This window comes from Schistosoma haematobium, chromosome 5 (assembly GCF_000699445.3).
Source record: "Schistosoma haematobium chromosome 5, whole genome shotgun sequence".
In the NCBI taxonomy this organism is placed as follows: Eukaryota; Metazoa; Platyhelminthes; class Trematoda; order Strigeidida; family Schistosomatidae; genus Schistosoma; species Schistosoma haematobium.
The window spans coordinates 21715116-21742387 of record NC_067200.1 but is presented as its reverse complement, the minus strand read 5'-3'; the positions used below and the strand labels follow the sequence as shown (position 1 = coordinate 21742387).

The 27272-nt window shown below is 37.8% G+C and overlaps 1 protein-coding gene across 1 annotated transcript in view; it reads right to left on the bottom strand.

Annotated features, from left to right (window-relative positions):
- Positions 1–10373: 10373 nt before the first annotated feature.
- The window catches only part of FERMT2_2 (Fermitin 2), a 51226-nt gene continuing 34327 nt past the window's right edge, over positions 10374–27272 (bottom strand). Inside the window, exons 3-5 of the mRNA XM_012943306.2 lie at positions 24393–25031; positions 20973–21836; positions 10374–17589 (exon numbers count right to left, since the gene is read on the bottom strand). Of these exons, the coding sequence (XP_012798760.2) occupies positions 16873–17589; positions 20973–21836; positions 24393–25031 (2220 nt within the window). The 3' untranslated portion in view covers positions 10374–16872. The remainder of the gene's footprint in view (positions 17590–20972; positions 21837–24392; positions 25032–27272) is intronic.

The window sequence follows — 27272 nt, the reverse complement described above, 5'->3', positions numbered from 1 at the left end:
TGCTTGCAAACATGATTGTGCACATGATCGACCCATTGTGTGTGCGTTTGTATGGCGGAACTCACTCTGTGATGTCTGTATGTGAATGATGGGTTTGTTGTTGGTGATTTCAAAACCGCCCGCGACCGCCGGGAGTCGAACCCGGGTCGACTGCCTCGCAAGGCAGCCATGATAGCCGTTACACCACGGTCGTGACTCATTCTACACCTCACACTGAATCCGCAACTACAACTACAACTACAACTACAACGACAAATACAACAACAAACACCCACTCGCAAATCAATCATGCATGCATTCACACTCACACACACACACACTATATCATTCACTCTGAAAACAATCACCAACACTACCTCTCCAACTCTGTCCGATCATCTCCGACTGTCTCGAACTAACTCTCCCACAGCACCGACAGACACCATCACCTACAACGTGCCAACATCAGCAATATCGTCAACACTATGCACTATGTGTCCAGCTGAAATACACCACATCACAACTTTGCCTGACCAAACTACACAAAGCACAATTTTTCACGTGCACTCTCTCCATCGACACCAACACGTGAATTATCCGGTCAGACGCATTCTATTGGACGAGCAATCGAGGTGAAAATATCTACAGATGAATGTCACAATAATCGGCAAGACATGTGAGTTGGTGATCGGACGGAAACTCGCTGTTCATCTACCGCATCGTCAACAAAGCACAGTATCGAATTGAGAAGCACACTGACTATGGTTGTGAGCAATCACACAATCAGTCGGTTCTATCCTCACCTGTGTTACACACTGGTTCTAGTGTACCGCTTCACATGTGTCCCGGTGTGGCTTTGTGTGTAGTGCACATGTAGTGCCCCAATCCACACACAATCGCCTCATCATTGTGTGTGTGCATACATGCTTGCAAACATGATTGTGCACATGATCGACCCATTGTGTGTGCGTTTGTATGGCGGAACTCACTCTGTGATGTCTGTATGTGAATGATGGGTTTGTTGTTGGTGATTTCAAAACCGCCCGCGACCGCCGGGAGTCGAACCCGGGTCGACTGCCTCGCAAGGCAGCCATGATAGCCGTTACACCACGGTCGTGACTCATTCTACACCTCACACTGAATCCGCAACTACAACTACAACTACAACCACAACTACAACTACAACTACAACAACAAATACAACAACAAACACCCACTCGCAAACAAATCATGCATGCATTCACACTCACACACACACACACACTATATCATTCACTCCGAAAACAATCGCCAACACTACCTCTCCAACTCTGTCCGATCATCTCCGACTGTCTCGAACTAACTGTCCCACAGCACCGACAGACACCACCACCTACAACGTGCCAACATCAGCAATATCGTCAACACTATGCACTATGTGTCCAGCTGAAATACACCACATCACAACTTTGCCTGACCAAACTACACAAAGCACAATTTTTCACGTGCACTCTCTCCATCGACACCAACACGTGAATTATCCGGTCAGACGCATTCTATTGGACGAGCAATCGAGGTGAAAATATCTACAGATGAATGTCACAATAATCGGCAAGACATGTGAGTTGGTGATCGGACGGAAACTCGCTGTTCATCTACCGCATCGTCAACAAAGCACAGTATCGAATTGAGAAGCACACTGACTATGGTTGTGAGCAATCACACAATCAGTCGGTTCTATCCTCACCTGTGTTACACACTGGTTCTAGTGTACCGCTTCACATGTGTCCCGGTGTGGCTTTGTGTGTAGTGCACATGTAGTCCCCCAATCCACACACAATCGCCTCATCATTGTGTGTGTGCATACATGCTTGCAAACATGATTGTGCACATGATCGACCCATTGTGTGTGCGTTTGTATGGCGGAACTCACTCTGTGATGTCTGTATGTGAATGATGGGTTTGTTGTTGGTGATTTCAAAACCGCCCGCGACCGCCGGGAGTCGAACCCGGGTCGACTGCCTCGCAAGGCAGCCATGATAGCCGTTACACCACGGTCGTGACTCATTCTACACCTCACACTGAATCCGCAACTACAACTACAACTACAACCACAACTACAACTACAACTACAACAACAAATACAACAACAAACACCCACTCGCAAACAAATCATGCATGCATTCACACTCACACACACACACACACTATATCATTCACTCCGAAAACAATCGCCAACACTACCTCTCCAACTCTGTCCGATCATCTCCGACTGTCTCGAACTAACTGTCCAACAGCACCGACAGACACCACCACCTACAACGTGCCAACATCAGCAATATCGTCAACACTATGCACTATGTGTCCAGCTGAAATACACCACATCACAACTTTGCCTGACCAAACTACACAAAGCACAATTTTTCACGTGCACTCTCTCCATCGACACCAACACGTGAATTATCCGGTCAGACGCATTCTATTGGACGAGCAATCGAGGTGAAAATATCTACAGATGAATGTCACAATAATCGGCAAGACATGTGAGTTGGTGATCGGACGGAAACTCGCTGTTCATCTACCGCATCGTCAACAAAGCACAGTATCGAATTGAGAAGCACACTGACTATGGTTGTGAGCAATCACACAATCAGTCGGTTCTATCCTCACCTGTGTTACACACTGGTTCTAGTGTACCGCTTCACATGTGTCCCGGTGTGGCTTTGTGTGTAGTGCACATGTGGTGCCCCAATCCACACACAATCGCCTCATCATTGTGTGTGTGCATACATGCTTGCAAACATGATTGTGCACATGATCGACCCATTGTGTGTGCGTTTGTATGGCGGAACTCACTCTGTGATGTCTGTATGTGAATGATGGGTTTGTTGTTGGTGATTTCGAAACCGCCCGCGACCGCCGGGAGTCGAACCCGGGTCGACTGCCTCGCAAGGCAGCCATGATAGCCGTTACACCACGGTCGTGACTCATTCTACACCTCACACTGAATCCGCAACTACAACTACAACTACAACCACAACTACAATTACAAGAACATATACAACAATAAACACCCACTCGCAAACAAATCATGCATGCATTCACACTCACACACACACACACACTATATCATTCACTCCGAAAACAATCGCCAACACTACCTCTCCAACTCTGTCCGATCATCTCCGACTGTCTCGAACTAACTGTCCCACAGCACCGACAGACACCACCACCTACAACGTGCCAACATCAGCAATATCGTCAACACTATGCACTATGTGTCCATCTGTATTACACCACATCACAACTTTGCCTGACCAAACTACACAAAGCACAATTTTTCACATGCACTCTCTCCATCGACACCAACACGTGAATTATCCGGTCAGACGCATTCTATTGGACGAGCAATCGAGGTGAAAATATCTACAGATGAATGTCACAATAATCGGCAAGACATGTGAGTTGGTGATCGGACGGAAACTCGCTGTTCATCTACCGCATCGTCAACAAAGCACAGTATCGAATTGAGAAGCACATTGACTATGGTTGTGAGCAATCACACAATCAGTCGGTTCTATCCTCACCTGTGTTACACACTGGTTCTAGTGTACCGCTTCACATGTGTCCCGGTGTGGCTTTGTGTGTAGTGCACATGTAGTCCCCCAATCCACACACAATCGCCTCATCATTGTGTGTGTGCATACATGCTTGCAAACATGATTGTGCACATGATCGACCCATTGTGTGTGTGTTTGTATGGCGGAACTCACTCTGTGATGTCTGTATGTGAATGATGGGTTTGTTGTTGGTGATTTCCAAACCGCCCGCGACCGCCGGGAGTCGAACCCGGGTCGACTGCCTCGCAAGGCAGCCATGATAGCCGTTACACCACGGTCGTGACTCATTCTACACCTCACACTGAATCCGCAACTACAACTACAACTACAACCACAACTAAAACTAAAACCACAACAACAAATACAACAACAAACACCCACTCGCAAACAAATCATGCATGCATTCACACTAACACACACACACACACTATATCATTCACTCCGAAAACAATCACCAACACTACCTCTCCAACTCTGTCCGATCATCTCCGACTGTCTCGAACTAACTCTCCCACAGCACCGACAGACACCACCACCTACAACGTGCCAACATCAGCAATATCGTCAACACTATGCACTATGTGTCCAGCTGAAATACACCACATCACAACTTTGCCTGACCAAACTACACAAAGCACAATTTTTCACGTGCACTCTCTCCATCGACACCAACACGTGAATTATCCGGTCAGACGCATTCTATTGGACGAGCAATCGAGGTGAAAATATCTACAGATGAATGTCACAATAATCGGCAAGACATGTGAGTTGGTGATCGGACGGAAACTCGCTGTTCATCTACCGCATCGTCAACAAAGCACAGTATCGAATTGAGAAGCACACTGACTATGGTTGTGAGCAATCACACAATCAGTCGGTTCTATCCTCACCTGTGTTACACACTGGTTCTAGTGTACCGCTTCACATGTGTCCCGGTGTGGCTTTGTGTGTAGTGCACATGTAGTCCCCCAATCCACACACAATCGCCTCATCATTGTGTGTGTGCATACATGCTTGCAAACATGATTGTGCACATGATCGACCCATTGTGTGTGCGTTTGTATGGCGGAACTCACTCTGTGATGTCTGTATGTGAATGATGGGTTTGTTGTTGGTGATTTCGAAACCGCCCGCGACCGCCGGGAGTCGAACCCGGGTCGACTGCCTCGCAAGGCAGCCATGATAGCCGTTACACCACGGTCGTGATTCATTCTACACCTCACACTGAATCCGCAACTACAACTACAACTACAACTACAACAACAAATACAACAACAAACACCCACTCGCAAACAAATCATGCATGCATTCCCACTAACACACACACACACACACTATATCATTCACTCCGAAAACAATCGCCAACACTACCTCTCCAACTCTGTCCGATCATCTCCGACTGTCTCGAACTAACTCTCCCACAGCACCGACAGACACCACCACCTACAACGTGCCAACATCAGCAATATCGTCAACACTATGCACTATGTGTCCAGCTGAAATACACCACATCACAACTTTGCCTGACCAAACTACACAAAGCACAATTTTTCACGTGCACTCTCTCCATCGACACCAACACGTGAATTATCCGGTCAGACGCATTCTATTGGACGAGCAATCGAGGTGAAAATATCTACAGATGAATGTCACAATAATCGGCAAGACATGTGAGTTGGTGATCGGACGGAAACTCGCTGTTCATCTACCGCATCGTCAACAAAGCACAGTATCGAATTGAGAAGCACACTGACTATGGTTGTGAGCAATCACACAATCAGTCGGTTCTATCCTCACCTGTGTTACACACTGGTTCTAGTGTACCGCTTCACATGTGTCCCGGTGTGGCTTTGTGTGTAGTGCACATGTAGTCCCCCAATCCACACACAATCGCCTCATCATTGTGTGTGTGCATACATGCTTGCAAACATGATTGTGCACATTATCGACCCATTCACCGAACTTCACTCAGAATCCTGTCTGTTCCCTCCATTCAATGTCGATCCACACGTCGTTCTGTTCGCCTTTTTTAATGTCGCTTTAATTGTCCGAAATTCATTTTGCCGCTTAGGTCTTATGCTACCGTAGAACGCTGTCAGAAAATTGGCCATATAGGGTCTTTTGCAAATCCAACCGATCCAATAACCGTCGAAATGGCCGAACGCAGCGTCGTTTTCACATAAAGCCGATTACCTCATCGAGGAATTTAGCAGCAGTCTTCCATACTCATGCCGCGACTCGACGCAAATTTCTGACCCTCTCAATCGATGGTCAGCCAGTTCGTTTGCAGTTGGACACTGCATCAGATATCACCATTCTGTCGAAAAAGACTTGGCGAACCTTGGGCCAACCTCCCATCAAACCATCCATTCAGGCAGCCGTCAGTGCCTGTTGTGGGTCATCTTCGTCTTCATGGTGAACTCTGTCGCTGCATTTCATTCAGAGGTACAACCTTTAATGGGACGTGCTACATCACCAATTCTCCGCTCAACCTTTTAGGTTTAGATTGGTTCGAAGAACTTTGTCTCGCTGATCTTCCTATTAGCGCTATCTGCAATCAAGTCCAAACTACTGCCTCTACACAAAAGCATGCTGAAGACCTTCGAAAACGATTTATTAAACTATCTCAGCCTGATCTCGGACTTTTTTCCACAACTGAAGCTTTTTTAAGACTACAGCCAAAAGCTAAGCCAGTTTTCCGCCCAAAGCGTCCAGTCCCATACGCATCTTTACCTCTGGTTTACGCTGAACTTCAACGTTTGGAAACTGAGGGTGTCCTAGTACCTGTTTCTTATTCATCATGGGCTGCACCAATTGTGGTTGTAAAAAAGTCTAATGGTTCCATACGCATCTGTGAAGACTTTTCCACAGGACTCAACGTGGCTCTACAACAGCATCACTATCCGCTGCCGATCCCAGATGACTTATTTACTATTTTAAATGGTGGTACCTATTTTGCTAAGCTGGATCTGGCAGATGCTTACCTTCAAATTCCAGTCGCTCTCGAATCGAGAGAGTTGTTAGCAATCAACACTCACCGAGGACTTTTTCTCTATGCCCGGTTACCCTTTGGTATCAAAACTGCTCCAGCGACCTTCTAGCAGATCATGGACACTATTCCTGCAGATGTTCCTGGTGTTGCTACATAAATTGACGATGTCCTCATCGTCGGCTCAACTGCTGATGAATTGCATACCAGAACCCACTTGATTCTGCAACGCCTCCAGGATAATGGTTTTCGCCTTCGCCCAGAAAATGCCAGTTCTTTTTACGTTTCGTTAAATACCTGGGGTTTATCTTTGATGCTTCCGGACGACACCCTGATCCTCAAAACACTTACGCAATTTAACAAATGCCTGCTCTCACTGATGTCTCCTCACTGCGATCATTTTTGGGAATGATTAGTTACTATTCAGCATTTCTTCCATCACTGCATGACGTACGATATCCCCTGAATCGTCTGCTAGAAAAGAATGCTACTTAGATTTGGTCAACGCAATGTGAGTAAGCCTTTTCAAAACTTAAAGCCATGCTAAGTTCCAATCTTCTGCTAACCCACTACAATCCGAAACTACCCATTGTGGTTGCTGCTGACGCTTCAACACATGGACTGGGTGCCGTACTCTCGTATGTCTTTCCCGACGAGTCAGAGAAAGCGGTGATGAACGCTTCGATAACACTAACACCTGCTGAGAAACGCTACGGCCACATAGAGAAGGAAGCGTTAGCCCTAATTTTTGCTGTCGAGCGATTCCACAAATTCATTTATGGGCGCCGTTTCACCCTTCTCACAGACCACGAGCCGTTGTTATCAATCCTTGGATCAAAAAAAGGCATTCCTGCCCATTCTGCTAATCGTCTTCAACGTTGGGCGTTGGCGTTATTGGGGTACGACTTCGACATCCAGTATCGACGTTCCGAAGATCTCGGTCAAGCAGATGCACTGTCCAGACTTATCAGTAGCCATTCTACCACTGATGAGGACACACTCATAGCCATAATATCAACCGAAGAGCGTTCCTGTGCTACACTATTAGCGAATGCCATTCGAGCAATGCCTGTTACCGCTGAAGATGTTCGGGAAGCTACCAGAGAAGACCCGATTATCCAAGAAGCGATCACCTATGTTCAGAGCAGATGGCCAGTTAAGCAGCTGAGTGGCGATATGCAACAACTAGCGAATCGTCAAAGCGCTCTTTGTATTGTTAACGATTGTCTGATGTTCGGTGATCGCGTAGTAATTCCAACAACCCTACGTTCCAAAGTCCTACGCCAATTCCACTCTGGACACCCAGGGATAAACCGTATAAAATCCATCGCTTGCAGCTATGCATATTGGCCGAATATGGACAAGCAGATTGTCGACTTCGTCAAAAGATGTTCACATTGTCAAAAAGCTGCGAAAAATCCTCCTAAGTTGCCTCCAGTACCCTGGCCAATGCCAGAAAAACACTGGTCGCGAGTGCGTATTGACTTCACCGGACCCCTAGATGGTACCACATATCTGATACTGGTTGACTCCTACTCCAAATGGCCGGAGATATTGCCAATTGCGCCACCCTCTACAACTCGGACCATCAAACTCGTTAATCGGATCTTCGCTCAGCATGGTCCTCCAGAAGCAATAGTAACAGACAATGGTTCACGATTCACATCTAGCCAATTCCGAGATTTTTGCCTACAAACTTCGATCAACCATGCCCATTCTCCGTCATATCACCCGCAATCTAATGGACAAGCTGGAAGTTTCGTTGATACATTTAAACGAGCCATGCTTGAAGCACGAGGGGAGGGGACCACAGAAGATATCATAGAGCGATTTCTAGTTGTGTACCGGACGACTCCGCATGACTTATTGTCAAACTCCAAATCCTCTGCTGAGATGATTATAGAGTGAAAGCTACGGACAGCTCATAGCGCGTTGACACCCAACGAAGGGGCCCAGCAAAGCCCACAAATGAGAAATACTCGAATTCCCTACGAAATTGGTACGAAAGTGTATGCGCGAGATTATAGACACGGATGCGATAGATGGGTAGAGGGTGAAGTCACAAAGAAACATGGGGACGTCATGTATGATGTCGAGGTGAGTCAAGAAATCTGGACCAGGCACCACAATCAACTAAGGCCAAGGGAAACTAAGGAGAAAGAAGCAATTACGAAACGCATCCTACTCGACTTGCTGTTGGATACTTTTCAACTTCGGCCAATACCTCTAACAGAGACGACTAAGTCATCTAGTCAAGTAGAACATCCTTCTGGTTCTATGTGGTTGCCTCGGAGGTCGGATCGCAAAAGAAGACACCAAAAGAAACTTCAAGTAAACTCTCGGTCACGTCGCTATTAACTTTTCCAAAGGGGAGGTGCTGGGATACTCAGAAAAATATCCCAAAATCAATTATCCGCTTACGTCTAATGCTACCCTTGAACGCTAAATTATGTGGTTTCCCTATTGGTCGTTTCCCTACTGATCAATATTTATTTGGCGTGTCATTTTCCTATTGGTCAATATTATCCGTGTCATCTTCCTGTTGGTCAATGTTTATAGTAATCCTAACTGTATAAATATGCATTTGTTTGTAAAACATTATTCGGCTCCTGACCCCATAGACAATTTTTCATCTACGGTTCGTGTTCTGATATATTGGAGATTGGGTAACATTATTGGGGTTGGACTGGGATATCTGAAGCTGGTCAATCGGTAGAAATTAGAGTAGCCACCTCGTGATTCACAATAGAATGAATGAAACAATTTGTGTTTGTTTCCATCTGAGATTGTGATGTGACATGTGGTTGTTTCTGAGTGAGTACACGATGTTAGGCTAAGTGTGTAATTTTGTATTTTTTTTGTATTGATTCATTTGGTTGTTTTATTTATGTAATTTCTTTTATCCTGTTTTTGGCAAATTTCTTTCTTTGTGTTTTATTGTTTTTTCGAAACATTTTTTGTTGTTGTTTTTTGACGTGGATCATCTAATTTTTTATTGTATTGATTTTTTAAATAATTTTTTATTATCATTTCTTTTCTGTAACTCAATTCTCTCGTTATTTAATCAATTTTGTTAACCGGTTTATACTACTTACTAATATTTAGTAAACAGTTGTTATCCTCACAAAATGTTCAACGCAAGTTTGTTTGTAGTAAATATATGAATATATTTTTGTGTACTGAAATGATTTACTGTATTTAATAACAATAATTACTTTCTCTTCGCCTCTGTCACAGTTTTTCCCAGTTTGCTGTAACCATTAAATGTTTGTTTAAACACTACGGTTACCATATTTGTTTACTCTTGTTTACTTTTATAGCTTGTTAATTTACTATTGTCCAGTTTAGATAGATCAATCAGCTCTCATTGAAACTATTATAAATTGTGATTATTTTTCATGTTATACATGTCGGAAACCTTTTTTTTTTCTTTCAAATTTACAGGTATGCTTAACACTATAGTTACTTCATGAATTGATGTTAATCACTTATTTATGTTCATTCCTCAATAAATCATCATTCTTTAGACAAAGATTTCTTTGATGAACTTCAATTTCAAGTGTATTACAATGATGTGATTAAACTTTCTATAGATTTAACATATACACATTATGCTGTCAAACAAAATATCGATCATGATACTAGTTCTTTTTGTTGTTGTTTCGTATTGAATGTTCTTTAGAATTGATTGATCACTAGGAAGTGATCATGTCAAGTCGTTGTTAAATGTTCTTTGATAAATCTTAATATTATCAAATTAATAACATTTTGTAAATGAATTATTTACTGTATAGTTATTACAATTGGCTGTTTCAAACTTGATTTCCTTATGTAAAAGTACCATGCATAAACATTCATTATATGATGACTCTTAAAACTTCTAAGTATATTTACGCTATAAATTTGATCTTAATCTAGTGAACAAAAGTGCAAGTAGGAATAACCAAATGTATTTTATCATAAAATTACAGAATATCTTGCTAAAATTTGAAAACCATACAGTAAATACTTCATTTACTAAATGTCAATCAATTGTTTCAAACTTGATTGCTCCTTCATTTCCACACCAATCAGTCTTTGTTCTCGTTCTCTTCTCTTCAGTTTTTCAACCTCGAAGCATTCCATTTTCCATTAGTGATACATACTGTTTATGTCTGTCGACATCAGTAGCACACACCACAAGTGTACTGGTAATCTTGAGAGGACCGATGACTCCTGATGGGTTTCATCTCACGTCATTCAGCTTCATAATCACAGACGTTAACAATGAGCTATCCGAGTCACGATTCACCTGCTGTATTCCCAGAATAATATTTGCTATCACCCGATTGCTTGTCATTTTTAGTCTATTAACTTCATAAGGCACTCCAAGTTAATAACATGGTACCATAGAATAGAGTAAAAATTTTTTCAGTTTTTGACTTCTGTAAGGAATATAAAGTTATCCTGAAAATCTCACCTTCTCTATTACTATGTGTGGATGTTTAACGTTAAAGTCCTGTTGTGTGACAGACATTCAGTCTATCTGAATCCTTATTCATGGCGTCTCAGTAGAAACCTCAATCATTCGTAAATAGAACTTACTCTACACTAACCGGAAACTAAGATACCTCAGTCGTTCTTGTCGAAATTTAGCATAAGATATGTGGTGATTTAGGTTTATGAAGCTCATAAATACTAACCGGTTAACTGAACACAAATGAATGAGTAAAGGATTAGCACAGTTAATTGTCCGAAAATAAGCAATTGTGATTAGATAAATGAGTGAAGGATATAAACTTTGTGTTTAATTTGACGTTTCCTGTCAATGTAGATCAACAGTCTCATGGGGAATGGAACTCAGTATTCTTAATATTTTGTATAAATGGTCATTATAACATAAACATTTATTTTAAGCAGAAACGGATAGTTTCTAGCAGTGGAATTCAGAACACTCGTTTCATATTTGACTGATTGTTCTTTTCTACATCAATCATTCTTTGTTCATGTTCACGTTCGATCTTCATAACCTACTGCCATCAGGCATTCTATATACAATACTACTTATATCTATTGACATCAGTAGCATATAACACATTAATATTTCCTTTTAATATTTTATAATTATTTATCAATATCACCTTCAGTTACTTAAATGATTCTTCACGTTTTTTGAACTTGTCATATATCCTCTTTGATACAAAACTCTACAAGAAAGCTTCATTACGTAATCATTGTTGGTTACCTTTATTACCGTGTAATATCTGTAACAGTATTATATGAATATTCATATTCTTTTCCATTATAAGCTTCCATTTAATCTATTGACTAAGATGACATGATTTACTATTCTTAAGTTATTCTCAACCTATTCGTTTCAATCTCTCACATTCACAATCATCTTTTGGCTTGATCTTGTATAATTGTTATTTTCTATTCTATGATATGATGTAGTCTAAATTGCTTGTATATAAACTCCAGTATGTTTGAAATAAGTGATTCATGCAATGAAAGGTGAGATTGTATTCTAGACTTAATGGGTACAATTAGAAGAGAAGGATTCAGAGTTAACTTTGGACTGGTGGTACTGGTTAACGCATCATTCACTTGGCACAATGCCAAAGTCATATAAGCCGATGCTTATAATTGATGATCTTATCATGTAGTTTATTATCAAGATATAAGAACAAAACAGTAATAATATCAGTTGGAATATGAACGATTTGGTATAGAACGAGGAAGAAATGAGATTTTGAGACTCAAGAATCTAACCTATGCTAAGTCATTGGCTACCATCACAGATTGATTGTAGTAACTTTTATCCTGTTTTACCTCCTGTATTTCTTTAATAGAATAAATTTAATTGTATGGCTACAAAATATTTTTACAATATAGCTGATATAAATTCCTAATTAAAATCGTAATTGTAATTAAGAACAACGTAGTTGAAGTCATGAGTCAATTGAAGTTAGGTTACCATGAAAAATCTGGAAGCATTGGACGGCGGTTTCATCCTATTGTGGGACTCTTCATCAGTGCGCATCTACGATCATCCACGTTTCCCATGATGGTCTAGCTCCAATTGACTCATGAATTCAACTATACAATTACTAAAATCTCCACCAAACCCCCTTTTGACACTAAAAGATTGTTTGGATTCTTTTAAGAGTTCTCATAGATGGACAAATTATATTGTTTTTACAATTTACTGTGGTGTGTGATACTGATGTCAATAGATATAAGTAGTATTTATCATCAATGGAAAGTTAAATGTCTAGCGGCAGAAGGTTAAGAAGATCGAAGAAAGCAGAACAAGAATAATGGATGATTGGTGTGGAAACGAAGGAACAATGAAGTCTGAGACGATTGATTGACATTTTGCAAATGAAGAATTTACTGTAAAACTTACTTACTAACGCATGTAACTCCTCATTGGAGGAGCATAGGCCAACCACAAGCACTCTTCATCCAACCCTGTCCTGGGCAATCCTTTCTAGCTCCTTCCAGTTGTTATTCATCCTCTTCATATCTGCTTCTATTTCCCGACGTAATGTGCTCAATGGCCTTCCTCTTTTCCTCTTCCCTTCGGGATTCCAAGTTAGCACATGTCTCATGATGTAGTTTGGTGATTCCCATAATGTATGTCCTATCCATTTTCATCGTATTTTTCTAATTGTTTCTTCAACTGGAAGCTGGTTTGTTCTCTTCCATAGTAGGTTGTTGCTGATGGTATCCGGCCAATGGATGTTGAATATCTTACGTAGACAGCTATTGATAAATACTTGTACCTTCTTGATGATAGTTGTAGTAGTTTCAGCTCCGCACAGTAGAACTGTCTTGACGTTCGTATTGAAGTTTGTGGCTTTGATACTAGTTGAGAGTTGTTTTGAATTTCATATGTTCTTCAATTGTAGGAATGCGGCCCTCGCTTTGCCAATCCTCGCCTTTACGTCTGCATCTGAACCTCCTTGTTCGTCGATGACGCTTCACAGGTACGTGAAGGATTCCACATCTTCCAGAGAATCGCCATCAAGTGTGATTTGGTTGGTGTTCTCCGTGCTGTGTTTGAGGATCTTAGTTTTCCCCTTGAGTATGTTGAGGCCTAATGATGCAAAGACTGCTGCTATACTGGCTGTCTTTATCTGCATTTGTTCGTGTGTATGCGATAGGAGGGCTCGGTCATCTGCGAAGTCCAAATCCACCAGAAGAAAGATGAAGGGAGAGAGTAGACAGCTTTGTCTGACTTCGGTTCTTACTTGAAATGTATCTGTCAGCTGTTCTCCATGAACGCTAATGCTAACCAGAAGAAATAATTCACTATATGGTTCTCAGATTTTACTAAGGCATTATTTAATTTTGTATTTAATGACATTCCATTAGTCTCCAGTTATATGTTCTCGTTCACTTCATATTGATAAAGTAACCTATAGGAACTATTAATAGTTTTATTAAGTTGAATGAAATCTGTTTATACTTTGTTATTTCTTCTGTCTTATTCTCTATAACTTATTCATTTATTTGTCCTTGGTAACTGTTTACCATTATTATGTCCCGATGAGAATAATGAATGGTAACTTTTGGGATCCATTTATGGACCAATACTAAAGGTATATTTCTATTGTATAATTTTTAAATAACTAAACTATTCATATTCATGTTCCTTTTTTTATGAGGTTCATTTTGACCTATGAACTATTATTGTACGATCTACCATTCTTGAATTATGCTCTGTCTATTAATTACTAGCTCCCTCATTCACAGCCACATTTGGCTAAGTCTTGTACAAATGTTGTTTCCCATTTTACGGTACGTTGTGGTCTGTTTGATTGGTACATAAACCCTGTATGCTTGAGATAAATGATTCATATTGCAGAGACTGAGATTGGTGTTCTGAATTAACTGGCTGGGCTAGGCGGAAAGCAGGACCGATAAGGACTCTAGACTGCTCGTACGGGTTTTATGCATCATTGGTCCGACCGATAATTCACTGCTCTCTAATTGGCGGTATTGTTACATTATACATTAACAGGACACTCAAACCACAAGTTATAACAACCATCATATGTATTCATGGTTTATTTGTATGTACCTATCTATTTACATGTATTTCATACATTGTTGTATTATCTATCACTGCACTACATCTCTTATCACCTGTCTATGTAAATAAATGTCTCAAATGAATCATTTCGACATAGTTTACACCTTATAATCATCATTGTACAATATAGTTCATGATATAGTGAGCCAATCAGAAGTAGCCTAATGAGGTCATTCGATAGTAATCAAAAGTAACTTGATAGATAAATGCATTTCAGTGGATAAGAAATGGATTGATTTCCTAAAAGGGTTGAGTTGTACATATCTGAATAAGTAATTGTATATTTTATTCGGTAATTTAATATACTTTCGTGTCCACTCTTGTATTCTTGCTTATGATGTCAAATGGGGGGGGTAGGGTAGGCACAACAGTTAGCTTAAGTATAATATATGAAATTAATTTAGTAATTACGCTTCATTATTGTTACCATTCAACTGGAATCAATTTAAGGCTACAAAAGGGTTACTTTAGTTATTTTTAAACGATTATTATTATTGATAGTTTTAAATGTACTCAGATTTCATATTTGAAGGGGTTTTGTGTGGATATTATAGTAATTTTAAGAGTTGAGATCATGAGTCAATTGAAGCTAGATCACCATGGAAAACCTAAAAGCACTGGACAGCTGTTTCCTCTTAGTATGGGACTCTTCGGCAGTGCGTATCCACGATCCTGCCTCGTGAGATTCGAACATAGGACCTATCGGTCTCGCGAGTGGACGTTTAACCTCTAGACCACTGAACTGGCCAGCATCCAACGACGTTAGAAACAATTTTTGTTGATCAATAACTGTATTCAATATGAATAAGTGATTAAGAAGATAGAATCAATGAAATCAGGTCTCCTTAAACTACATCAATTATCTATCAACAATCTATCATGAGAATAATAAAAGCTTCGATTACTAGTCAACAGATATCAACTTATTACTTAATTGATACTTCTTTTCTTATCTTATGTATGCTTTAAAAGTTTACAATAATTTGTCAAATGACACCGATTCAATAATGAAATGCACCTTCACATCTATACAGTACATATATAAACATCAAATGTAACAATTTGATCAATTCACCCCCCCTCTTATATCAAGAAAATGAAATGATAATTTTCCCAATTAAAACTGGTGGTAAATCATTTTGTAAATGTATTATTATATTTTTATAGAACAATGATAATCAATGAAAATCAACAAAATCCATGTGTATATTTCTTAGGTGTGAATAATGTCTTAGCAACTAAACACACACACACACGCACACGCAAAAAACGAGATGAGTGAAACAATTGAAAAGCACCGTAATATAAAGATACATAAATGAATAGGAAGTCATATTATTTTTTCTTTCTTTTCTATGTTCTCTCCAGCACTACTGAAATAAGTAGTGCCATAAATATTATAGTAATCATTATCATCATCATAATAATAATAACAAGCATCTAAAAAGATTAAATCAATAAAATAGTTCATGAATGTGAAAATAAAAAGAACCAAATCATGATGCCTATCATTTTGTATACTACACAATCAAATATATTAAATAACCTTTTTGATATTTTCCCGCCCCCCCCACCGCTACCGCCATCATCATCATCATCATCACAACTTGTACTACCGAAATGAATATAAGTAATAGATGAAGAAGTAAAGCAAAGAAAAGAAAAGAAAACAATATGATCTCATTATTAATATAATTCAATGAATCAATGTATAGATTAGATTTGTTTAGGCATAGTTACAATTTCTTAAAAATAACTCTCCTTGAGATAATTCAAGTGAATTATTATAAAGGATATAGTTAGTTGTCATAGGAAATAGGATCATTGATAATGATAAAGAAAATTAGTTTATATATTAATCAATAAAAGATATTATGAACAATAATAATAATAATAACTCGGTAAAATATATACGGGAAGATGTATGCATGTAGTATCCATGTGTATATACTTCTATCTATGTAGTATGTATATTGTATGTATATAAACTGAACCACTGACCAAGAGTTATATGGATGTATATATATATATATATATATATATATATCAGTAAGTGGGAGAGATACAAATAGACAAGATAAGTTTTACGGCATGCCATTCAAACAAACAAACAAACAAATATTCAATAAAATAATCGATCATTGAAAGACATCAGCATTCAAAGGTTTCATTTAATCATCATCATCATCATCATTCAAGCTCATGTAATCATCCATTATATTTGATTAGATTGATGGTTGTGATATACCAGTAGTTAATTTATAAAACATATCTTCAGCAAGATATTGATTTTTCTCTGGTGATCTTAAATTTAAAAATGTATAACCGCCTAAAAATTCAGCTATCATTCGTACAGATACATCTATTGGTCTTATAATAACTCGACCAGTAAATTCATTGAATTTACCAATGGATTGATGAAGTTGATGATCCATTTTACTATTACTACTATTACTACTATTATTAATGTTATGAGTAGTATTCTTAATGTTAGATTGAATTTTTGTTTGATTCATTAAATTTAATATAAGTTCATTTAATTCCCAATTAATATGCCAACTTTGTATTGATGACATTTTCCAACTTGCTATAATATCACCATTTGTTAAATCACAACGATAGATTCGTTTAGATCCAATACCAATCGATTCTATTTTACGACTTATTGATATAGTTACATAATTATTATGATGAATGATTGATTGATTTATATTAGATAACCAATTGATTTGACCATTACTATCATTACATAATGCATCATTTTCATTATGAATTAATGTATTCAATGGTACAATGACTTCAATACGTCCAGTAAAAAATGCAATACCATGTAAATGTAATTGTTCCCATACATTAATATATTTTAATTTACATTGTAAACTAGTTAAATTATTAATTTGACTATATATAGGTGTAATACGTTGAATAAAATTTGTTCGTGTCTAATGAGAACAACAAAGTAAGAGAAAAACATACCATATATGAGTATAATTGTAACTATTAGATTAATAATGATTGTTGATGTATATCCTGGAGTTCTAGTGAAGAAGCAGTGACCAGTGTAATTCAACCGGGTCACTTGTGAGATAGTAAATCACTGATGACAGATGTGGATGTGTCGGTCAATTTCATGGATTAGTTGAAGTTAGACATTAACACCGTTGGATGCCAGCTGGTTCGGTGGTATAGTGGTTAAATGCTCGCGCACGAGACCAGTAGATCCTGAGTTCGAATCTTGCAGCACGGAATCATGGATGCGCACTGCTGAGGAGTCCCACAATAAGACGAAGTGGCCGTCCACTGCTTCCAGGTTTTCCATAGTGGTCTAGCTTCAATTGACTCATGATTTCAACAATTGAAAATAAATATAAGTATTAGGTCAATAATGATTGTTGAATTTTGTTTGAGATCATGAATCGATTAATGTTAGGTCACGATTGAAAATGTGGATGTAATAGACAGCTGTTTTGTCCTAGTATGAGACTCTTCAGCAGTGAGTATGTATGATTCAATGTATGGGATTTGAATACAGGACCGTCAGTCCCGTGCATGAACTTTTAACCTTTACATGAAACAATCGTTCAGTACTTCTAGGTATTCAATGGTAGTTTAATATTGATCGATTTATGATCATAATGATAACTTTAAAATAGTTGGAATGATATAAACGGAAGCTGTTTAATAAACTTACTAAAAGAATGAGAGATTGAGTTTTGATTGAAATCATGAAACGATTGATGTTAGACTACTATTGAAAACCTGGAAGCAATGAATGGCTGTTACGTCCTAGTATGAGACTCCTCAGCAGTGGGCATACATGATACAATGCATGGGATTTGAATATAGGACTGTCGGTCCCATGCATGAACCTGACCTATATACAAACATTATGATTGTAACTCAAGTGTGTAAGTTTTGCCAGATGATTTAAAACGCCACTTAAACCTGAGATTTAATGATTTCATGTCAAATGTTTTAGATCATTCAGTCAAGAAACAATGTAATTTATAAAGAATAGATAGCCATGGAATCCATGACACGCGTTTTGTTCTATCTGAGACTCGTCAGCTGGATTTACTTGAATCCTAAAGTCGATGTTTGCTGAAGGACTTAAATCTAGTATCTTTCGCTTCAAACACCACCTATTTATTCACTTAGCTACTGAGTCCAGACAGTTATTCGCCTGGATTCTACCGTCAGCCACATTCTATCTATTCGATATCAACTTGTATCATAAAGGCTATATCGAGTCAATCTGTGAAGGATGTACATATACCTAAAATGGCTTTTAAGTTGACGTCATTTGCATCAAAAAAGATCTATTCAGACAATTCGGTTGACATTCGATTTTACATGATTTGACGTAAAATCAATTCAATATACCATACGAGCACTACTGAGAAGTCTAAGAATGAAATAATTGTTCATTTTTCATCGATTTTTTACTAAATTATCAGTATGGGGTTGTGGAGATTATTATGATTTTCATTGAGATCATGAACCGATTGATGTTAGACAACCGTTGAAGACGTAGAGGTACTGGATGGTCGTTTCGTCCTATTGTGGAACTCCTCAACAGTGGGCATTCATAATACCACTTGCGGGATTCGAACCCAGGGCCTTCGGCCTCTAAATTGTTAGATATGGACGATTATTCGGGAAAGATGGAACAATTAGAACTATGCACATCATTCGCTTATTACTCAGTTTTTTTATTGGTGGTTGTATACATATTTTGATTTCTTATTTATGATGCATTGTTGTTGCGTGATTTATGTATGTAATCCTATACATTTTTGAGTTATAATGATAGATGACAAATTGGGTTGGTATTCTCTCATTCGGACTGATCATTAGAGATAGAAGGAGTTGTGCTAACCACTATAGAACAGTATTTTCAGTCACTGTTGTTGATTATTTGTGTCACTGATTAAAAGAGTAAAGTGAACTAGTTGTTAGCGGACTGTAGAATCGAATTATCCTAGCTAATAGACACAATAGTTTCATTCAGTGTGTATATGCTGATCTACTGGATCGATTTGCTTGAATGAATCAGTGATCAGTAGACGACAGTGGGAAACGTGTGAATCGTTAATGGGGAATATATTTGCGGACGAAGAATACAATTAATGCTATGCTGAACACCACCAATCGGTACTTCACTCACATCCCGTAACACTCACATTCTTCCAGTGCTGACTTCCTCTGATTTCTGCCCATGTTGCTAACCTCTCGGAAGACCGATTCCCCTCATTTCTCGTGCTTTACTCAAACTTCTTCCATCCTATCCACGACTAATCATATGTGTACAATCCACTCATTCTCACACTTTACAACTATTCAATCTGCATTGCTACCACTCCGGTTGAATTTTTCTGAGACCAGCGATTTCCTGTGAACCATTACACCAACACAAACAACTCTTTTCAAACAGTCTTACCAGCGATATGAAATAGTTGTTCAATTTTCCTCGACTAAATTATCAAAATGGGATTTTGCAGATTATTTATGTTACCGATTAAAAGATTAAAGCCGTGATCAGTGGAGCTAATCTGTGCCGGGTAGAGACAGTTATCTACCTCACTACAATGGAAGATGGTCGGACACTTTCGTGGATTGGTTGAGGTTAGACATTAACATCGTTTGATACCGGCTCAGTGGTCTAGTAGGTTGAGCTTTCGTGCACTAGACTGAAGGCCCTGTGTTCCAATCCTGTGAGCGGGATCGTGGATGCACACTGTTGAGGAGTCCCACAATAGAACGAAACGACCATCCATTACTTCCAGATTCCCAAAGGTGGTCTAACATCAATCGGTTCATGATCTCAATCAATAACTTAATAATCTCTGCAATCCTATACTGATAAAGTGAACTAATTATTGGCGGACTATAGAATCGAATTATCGTAGCTAATAGACACATAAATCTTGGTTTATATGCGCTGGTACGGCTGAGAGTGGGGAGAGTCAGGTTGACATCTTGAAATGCTCTCACATGGCTACGTGCATACAACTACTGACATGACGTGGGTGTTGTTTACAAGATTGATAGGACTAAAAGTGAATGTCCAGTGCTTAAAACGGGATGGTGGACACAGAGAGTTCATCTAGGGATGTTAGAAAACTCTTATCCCAAACCAATAGTATACATGCATTCCAGTATCCTAAAAGAACAAATAGCATATGAATCAATCATTGGTTACCACTTACCATAGGACTATATCTCCTTACGTTGTTCCACTACCTTGTGGAATCAAACCGCTTTCACGATCAAATAACAATGAACATTCATATCAATTCAAAATAAAATTTCAATATAAACTTACTTGTATAGTTTGTGAATGAATCGGAGGTTTATCTTGATTTGTTAAAGTATTTGAACGTTTTAATAAACTATCATATTGATTATAATAATGATCTCGTCTATAATCCCATGTTCTTTGTGATACTTTTAAATAGCCTAATCTTAATGGTAATAGATCAATGAAACGTTTCTCTAAATGATTATATAATCGAGTTAAATTGATCATTTCATTATTTGTTTGTTTAAGATTTAAACAATTTGGTGATAATAAATTGATAAGATTTCTAATTGCTTTATGTTCTATATTGAATGTGGAACGATTTAATAAAGAAGAAAGAATAGTCTGTTGTTTCTTAGATGATTTCTTAGATGATGTATTAGGGATATCTGTATAAGAATGAAGTATGATTGTTGATTGTATAGCTGTTGTCATACGTAATATTGTTAACCAATCTATGTAATCATTTAAATTAAAAAATCGTAACCATAATTCATTGATAAGACCAGTCATAGTAGCAGATGAACCAGTTAATGCACCAATACCACTTATATTAATGAGTCCATTCTGTGTATGATGATGTGATGATGCGGATGATGATGATGATATACCAAGAGCATTACTTAAATGGGATAATGAAGTTAATGATAATAATGATGCCCTACGTTTTAATTTACTACTTATAGTTGGATCTTCATCATTTGTTTCTATCTTATTTGATTGATATGAAGCAAATGCAGATGATAATGGTAAATTAGTACGTGTTATTGGAACAAATAAACGTATATTAAATTTTTCATTAGTAATATATAAATCTGATTGTATTTCACATCCTGGTAAATAGATTACTTCAACAGTATCACTATTTGATAAATAATCATCTTTGTTCTAGGAGAAATAAAAAAATGAAGAACAAGAAAAAGGAAGAAATTAGTTTCACCGATGAATACTGTAATCATATAGTCAGTCAGTCAGTCAGTAACAACATAGAACTTCGTACGTACGTACATCAGTTCGAGTTGCCGTACCACATTATAACAGAGATGCAGTTGCCAATTCAAATCCCGTAGAGGTAGAGGTGGCAAGAGTATAAGCAGTAATCGGAAACATTAGGGTTTGGAGATGTTATTCAATGAGTATAATGATATAAGTTAGATAGTTATTAAAAACAAAGAAAATCTGGACCATTATTTGATTCAAGTATAAGGATTAAACAGTGAATACCCATAAACACATTCTAGATAGAACTGATGAATGTTAGAATCATATTGTAAACTTACAAACTTAATGTAAACTAATGAATTGTCTACATTTTGGCTGTTTACCGTTAAGGCACAAAGTCTCGTGTTTAGTACCGGATGGAGTATGTGTATAAATGATTGAGATATTTTTTACTAGAACGAAAAATTTCTTCAGTTCTTCGTGGGTTTTTACTAGTTATCTAACTAATATATTCCTGATGAATAATAAAACTTCAATGTCAAACATCTACACCAATGCTCTATATGCTTAAAGAATGATGCCAGAGTCCATGAAATGACAACATGTATATGACTCATTTGAATTTGACAACCTCATTTGTTTATAAATTGTAACATTTGATATAAGTTATGTATAAGTGTCATTCTATGCTAGAAATCCAGTAATACATAGAGCTGTTTACTTCTAAACCATGGTCTGTTAGTATCAGAAGGGATTTTGTGGATATTATAGTAATCTTAACATTCGAGATCATGAGTCAATTGAAGCTAGATCACTATGGAAAACCTAGAAGAACTGGATAGCTGTTTCATCCAATTGTGCGAATTCTCAACAGTGCGTATCTACGGTCCTGCATCGCAGGATCCGAACTCAGGACCTATCGGTCTCGCGAGCGAACGTTAACCGGCCGGCATCCAACGGTGTTAATGTCTAACTTCAACTAATCCACGAAATTGAGCGACATATCCACTATTGTCTTCAGTGAGTCACTATCTCACAAAAGATCCAGTTGAGCTGCACAAAAACCTTTCTGATACTAATCAACATATGCTCACTAGTAACTGGCTTCAACAGGTATTTCCTGGAGTTCTAGTGACAAGCAGTGACTTATAGTCTATTAGTCAAAAAGTTGAGTTACTGTTAATCGACTATATTACTTATAAGTAGTTATTACACAAATTAAATAGAAATCTGAAACGATCTCACCGGAGTCAGATCCTCGACCACTAAAATTTCAGTTTCGATGTTTACATTAAGTTTCTAACCCAGTAATTTTTTCATTAGACTAAATAAATCTACTAAAGTTATGTATATAGCAATATAGAGTGATCAATCAGAGTAATGAATTTTAATAAGTAGAAACCATATACTTACTAACCAAATTATCTAGAATGAGTGAGTACACTTGACTTTATACTACTAGTGTTACAATCTAGCCATAGTGATTACGTAACTTTAAACGTTGCAAGTTAAGGATTTACTTACTTGCTTACTTACATACATACGTCTTTTACTCTTCATGGAGGAGCATAAGCCAATTACAAGCATTCTCTATCTGACTCTATTCTAGACAATTCTTTCTAGTTGCTATTCATCCTACTCATGTAGTGTGTTCTTCGACCTTCCTGTTTTCAGTTTCCTTTCACGATTCCAAGCTAGCGCTTGCTTTGTGATTTCCTCAATATATATCCTATCCACTTCTAACATCATTTTCTTAATTACCTCTTCAACTACAAGCTGATTTGTTCTCTCCCATAATAGGCTGTTGTTGATGGTAACCGGTCAACCGACATCCAGTATCTTGAGTAAACAGTTGATGATATCCAACCAAATGGATATTGAATATCTTACGTAAACAACTGTTTATAAATACTTATATTCTTTTGATGATAATGCCCCCAAATGCCCTGGTATGGCCGAGAGTGAGGAGAGTCCGCTCTCCCTCTCGAAATGCTCTCATATGGCCACGCGTATGTAGCCTCTGACAGGGAAGTCCTACTCACTGCCTTCTCGTGGCTGCGGTGTTGTTTACGAAAATGAGAGGACGAAAAGCGAATGTTCGGCGCTTTAACCGGATTCCAAACCAATGGTGCACATGGGCTCCAGTATCGTGAAGGAACAAATGGCGTATGAACCAATTGTTGATCACCGGCTTCCATGAGACTGCATCTCCTTACGTCGCTCCACTGCCTTGTGGATCAAACTTTCAGGTCGAAGGCTCGGGGAGTGGCCCCTTAAGAAAACCACCTGCTTCGGTTTGGGTACCCAGACAGTATCACAGCCCTTACACATATCGAATGAGATTTGTTTGGCGCATATGTATTTGGTGTCTCCTTGTACCAATATCTGTGTGTTAAGATAATACTACTAATAATAATAATTGATGATAATAAGACAAGGGATCAATCATTAACAAATATGAAACACAGACATACACACACACACACAATAAACAATACTTACCTTATAAACATATAATTCAATTCCTTTAATAGATATATAGTAACGATGAAATACTTTTAATCCAAATTTTCTTGGTTTACATATTTTGACATAAGTATTCAATTCAGGTAAATTATATTGATTATCATTATCATATTGTTCATGATTCATTAAACTATCTATATCATCTTCATTATGATTTGAAGTATTCAATAAACTTAATGGACGTATTGAATGTTCTTTAAGTTTAGAATGTTGAATATCATTAGATAATCGATTAGAATCTTTATTTTGTAAACAATCAATGGATAATTCATCAAGCATAATATCAATCTCATGATCTAATTCAATAGTACTTAATGGTCTTGAAGGTGTTGTTGTTGTTGTTGTGGATGATTTCATAGAATAATAACCTGTTGTATGTAAATACCCACCTAATGGTGAAATATCACGATTATGTTTCATCAATGTAGATTTCATTTTTTTCATATTTTTATTACAATTATCAATAATACTTTTATCAAGTGAACAATTAACTAATTGTTGTTTATCATTTGTATCTATGGTATCATTTATTCCTTTATGTTCTTCATTATCATTATCATTATTCAATAAATTTTCATCATTCATTAATGTTTCTTGTTCAGTAGCTAGTTCAACCTAAAGTTGAGTAGTTTGTCGAAAAAGAAAAAGAAAGTCAGAGTAAATGGGATTGAACTATTGATTGAACGATATGAATATGAATTCAAAACCTGGAAGCACTGGACGACTGTTTCATCCTAGTATTAGACTCCTCAGCATTGTATATCCACGATCCTGCCTGGCGAGTTTCGAACCCAGAACTAATCAATCTTGCGTACGAACGCTTAACGTCTAAACCAGTGGGTCGGCATCCAAGTTAGATAATCATTAAAAATCAAGAAAAACTGGATAACTGATTTGTTTTAGTACAAGAACTCAATAGTGCACATTCACAATTTCAGTAAGTGTTAAGTCATGGGTTATTCAGATTTCACAGAGTGTTTAATTCCCAGTTCGTGAAAATGCGCAACTATTATGAGACTTCATTGATAGGTAAACTGTCTCGACCATGATACAGCTGAACTCCACTGGTAATGGTCTCTTACTAAAACTCCAAGAATTACTTCACGGAATCAGTTATTAGTGAGTATATTATTATTATTAGTGCAAGGAGTTTGGAAAGATTATTGGATTTTTCGGTGTTCATCACGGAACGTCAGTAGACATTTATGATCATTGAATAGTGTTAACTCCTATACTATACAGTTGAATTAGTTCAGTAGAAAGCAGAACATTCCCATGATTTGCTCTTAACATCGTATGAAATCCATATTAGGGCAGGCTTATATGTGAGTTGCCAAATATTGACTGATGAAGTATTCTGCTTATATGAAATTAAATTCTTATAACTACAATGCGAAAAGTGACAACGGAGCTAAGCAAAACAATTCCCAGTATGGAGTTATGAAAATTATTGTTTTTTGATTGAGACTATGAATCGATTGATATGAGACCACTATTGAAAACCCGGACACAATGGACAGTGGTTTCGTTTTATTATGAGAATCCTCAACATTACACATTCAGGATCCCGCCCGCAGGATTCGAACATAGGATCTTCGGTCTCGCGAGCGAACACTTAATCTTTAGACCACTGAGCCGGCATCCAACTGTGTTAATGTCTAACCTCAACCAAATCACGAAATTGCGCGACCATCTTTCATTCTGTTCAACGTACATTTCAGAACTATGTGTTGTGAATTGTCATTAATTTTTTAATTTAGGCCTTTTAATAATTTAAATAAGTTTTGTCTTGTTCGTATCACACTCATGTCTTAATGGCAATTGCTATTGCACACACACACACAGAGAGAAACATTTTGTCAGTATCATGTAAACATTCGCAAGTATTCTCTTTAAACTGTTTACAAATGTTTTATGAATATGACCTGTTAATAGGAGGTTAGGCATATATCATTATAAGTGTGTAACCTTATTAAATGTTTCTTTATGTTTCAGTGATCTGTACATTGTTCAGTGATTCAGTGAACACTCTCTTTTTGTCCCCCATCCGATTCCTGTCAAGAATGATAAATAAGTTCAGACCTGTAAACATGGGCTAAGGTAATAATAATAAGTGAGAGAAAATAATTCATATGACTTTCATCAGTTCAACTGTTTCTTTTTTAAAGGAAAAACAAATATTACCCATAGTTTTTAGTGGTCAATGATGGAACTTCATCAACATTAAAGGGCTAGAAGGACATGACATAAGTTATTTGTCAGTGACCAAGCAATGTTACTATCTCAGTCTATAGAGTGCCGGTTACAGGTCGACTAACTCAGTGATAAAGTCTGATACTGTAAATTTGGTTGATGTAGATTTGAATTCATCAAAAAAGATGAGCTCTCTCATGATTGAAAGTACAGCGCGCTAACAAGCATCAACTAGCAAGAAACTTAAGTCTAGCGAAGTTTCCTAAAACCTATGTTCAACAACCTAACATTATCCATTGTGAAATGCTTTCAAATAACTAGAAAACATTCAACTGAATTTCTATTTATGACTTAAATAAATGATTGATTGGAATTAAACATTTACACCATTGGATTCCTACTCAGCTGTCTAAACATTGAATGGTCGCGCGAGCGATCTAATTTCTTCGGTTCAACATGTGATGGTGAGGTTGTAGACGCACACTATTGAGGAGTCCCATACCCAAACTTTTCAGTGATTCCAGGTTGCAATGATTGTATATAAAACTTAACAGTAGTGGAATGCCTGGCAACAATAGGATGAAAAGATCGAGTTGAAGAGAACAGAAATACAGACAGAGAGTAATCGTAATAACAACAGAAATGAAGGAACAATTGATGAAT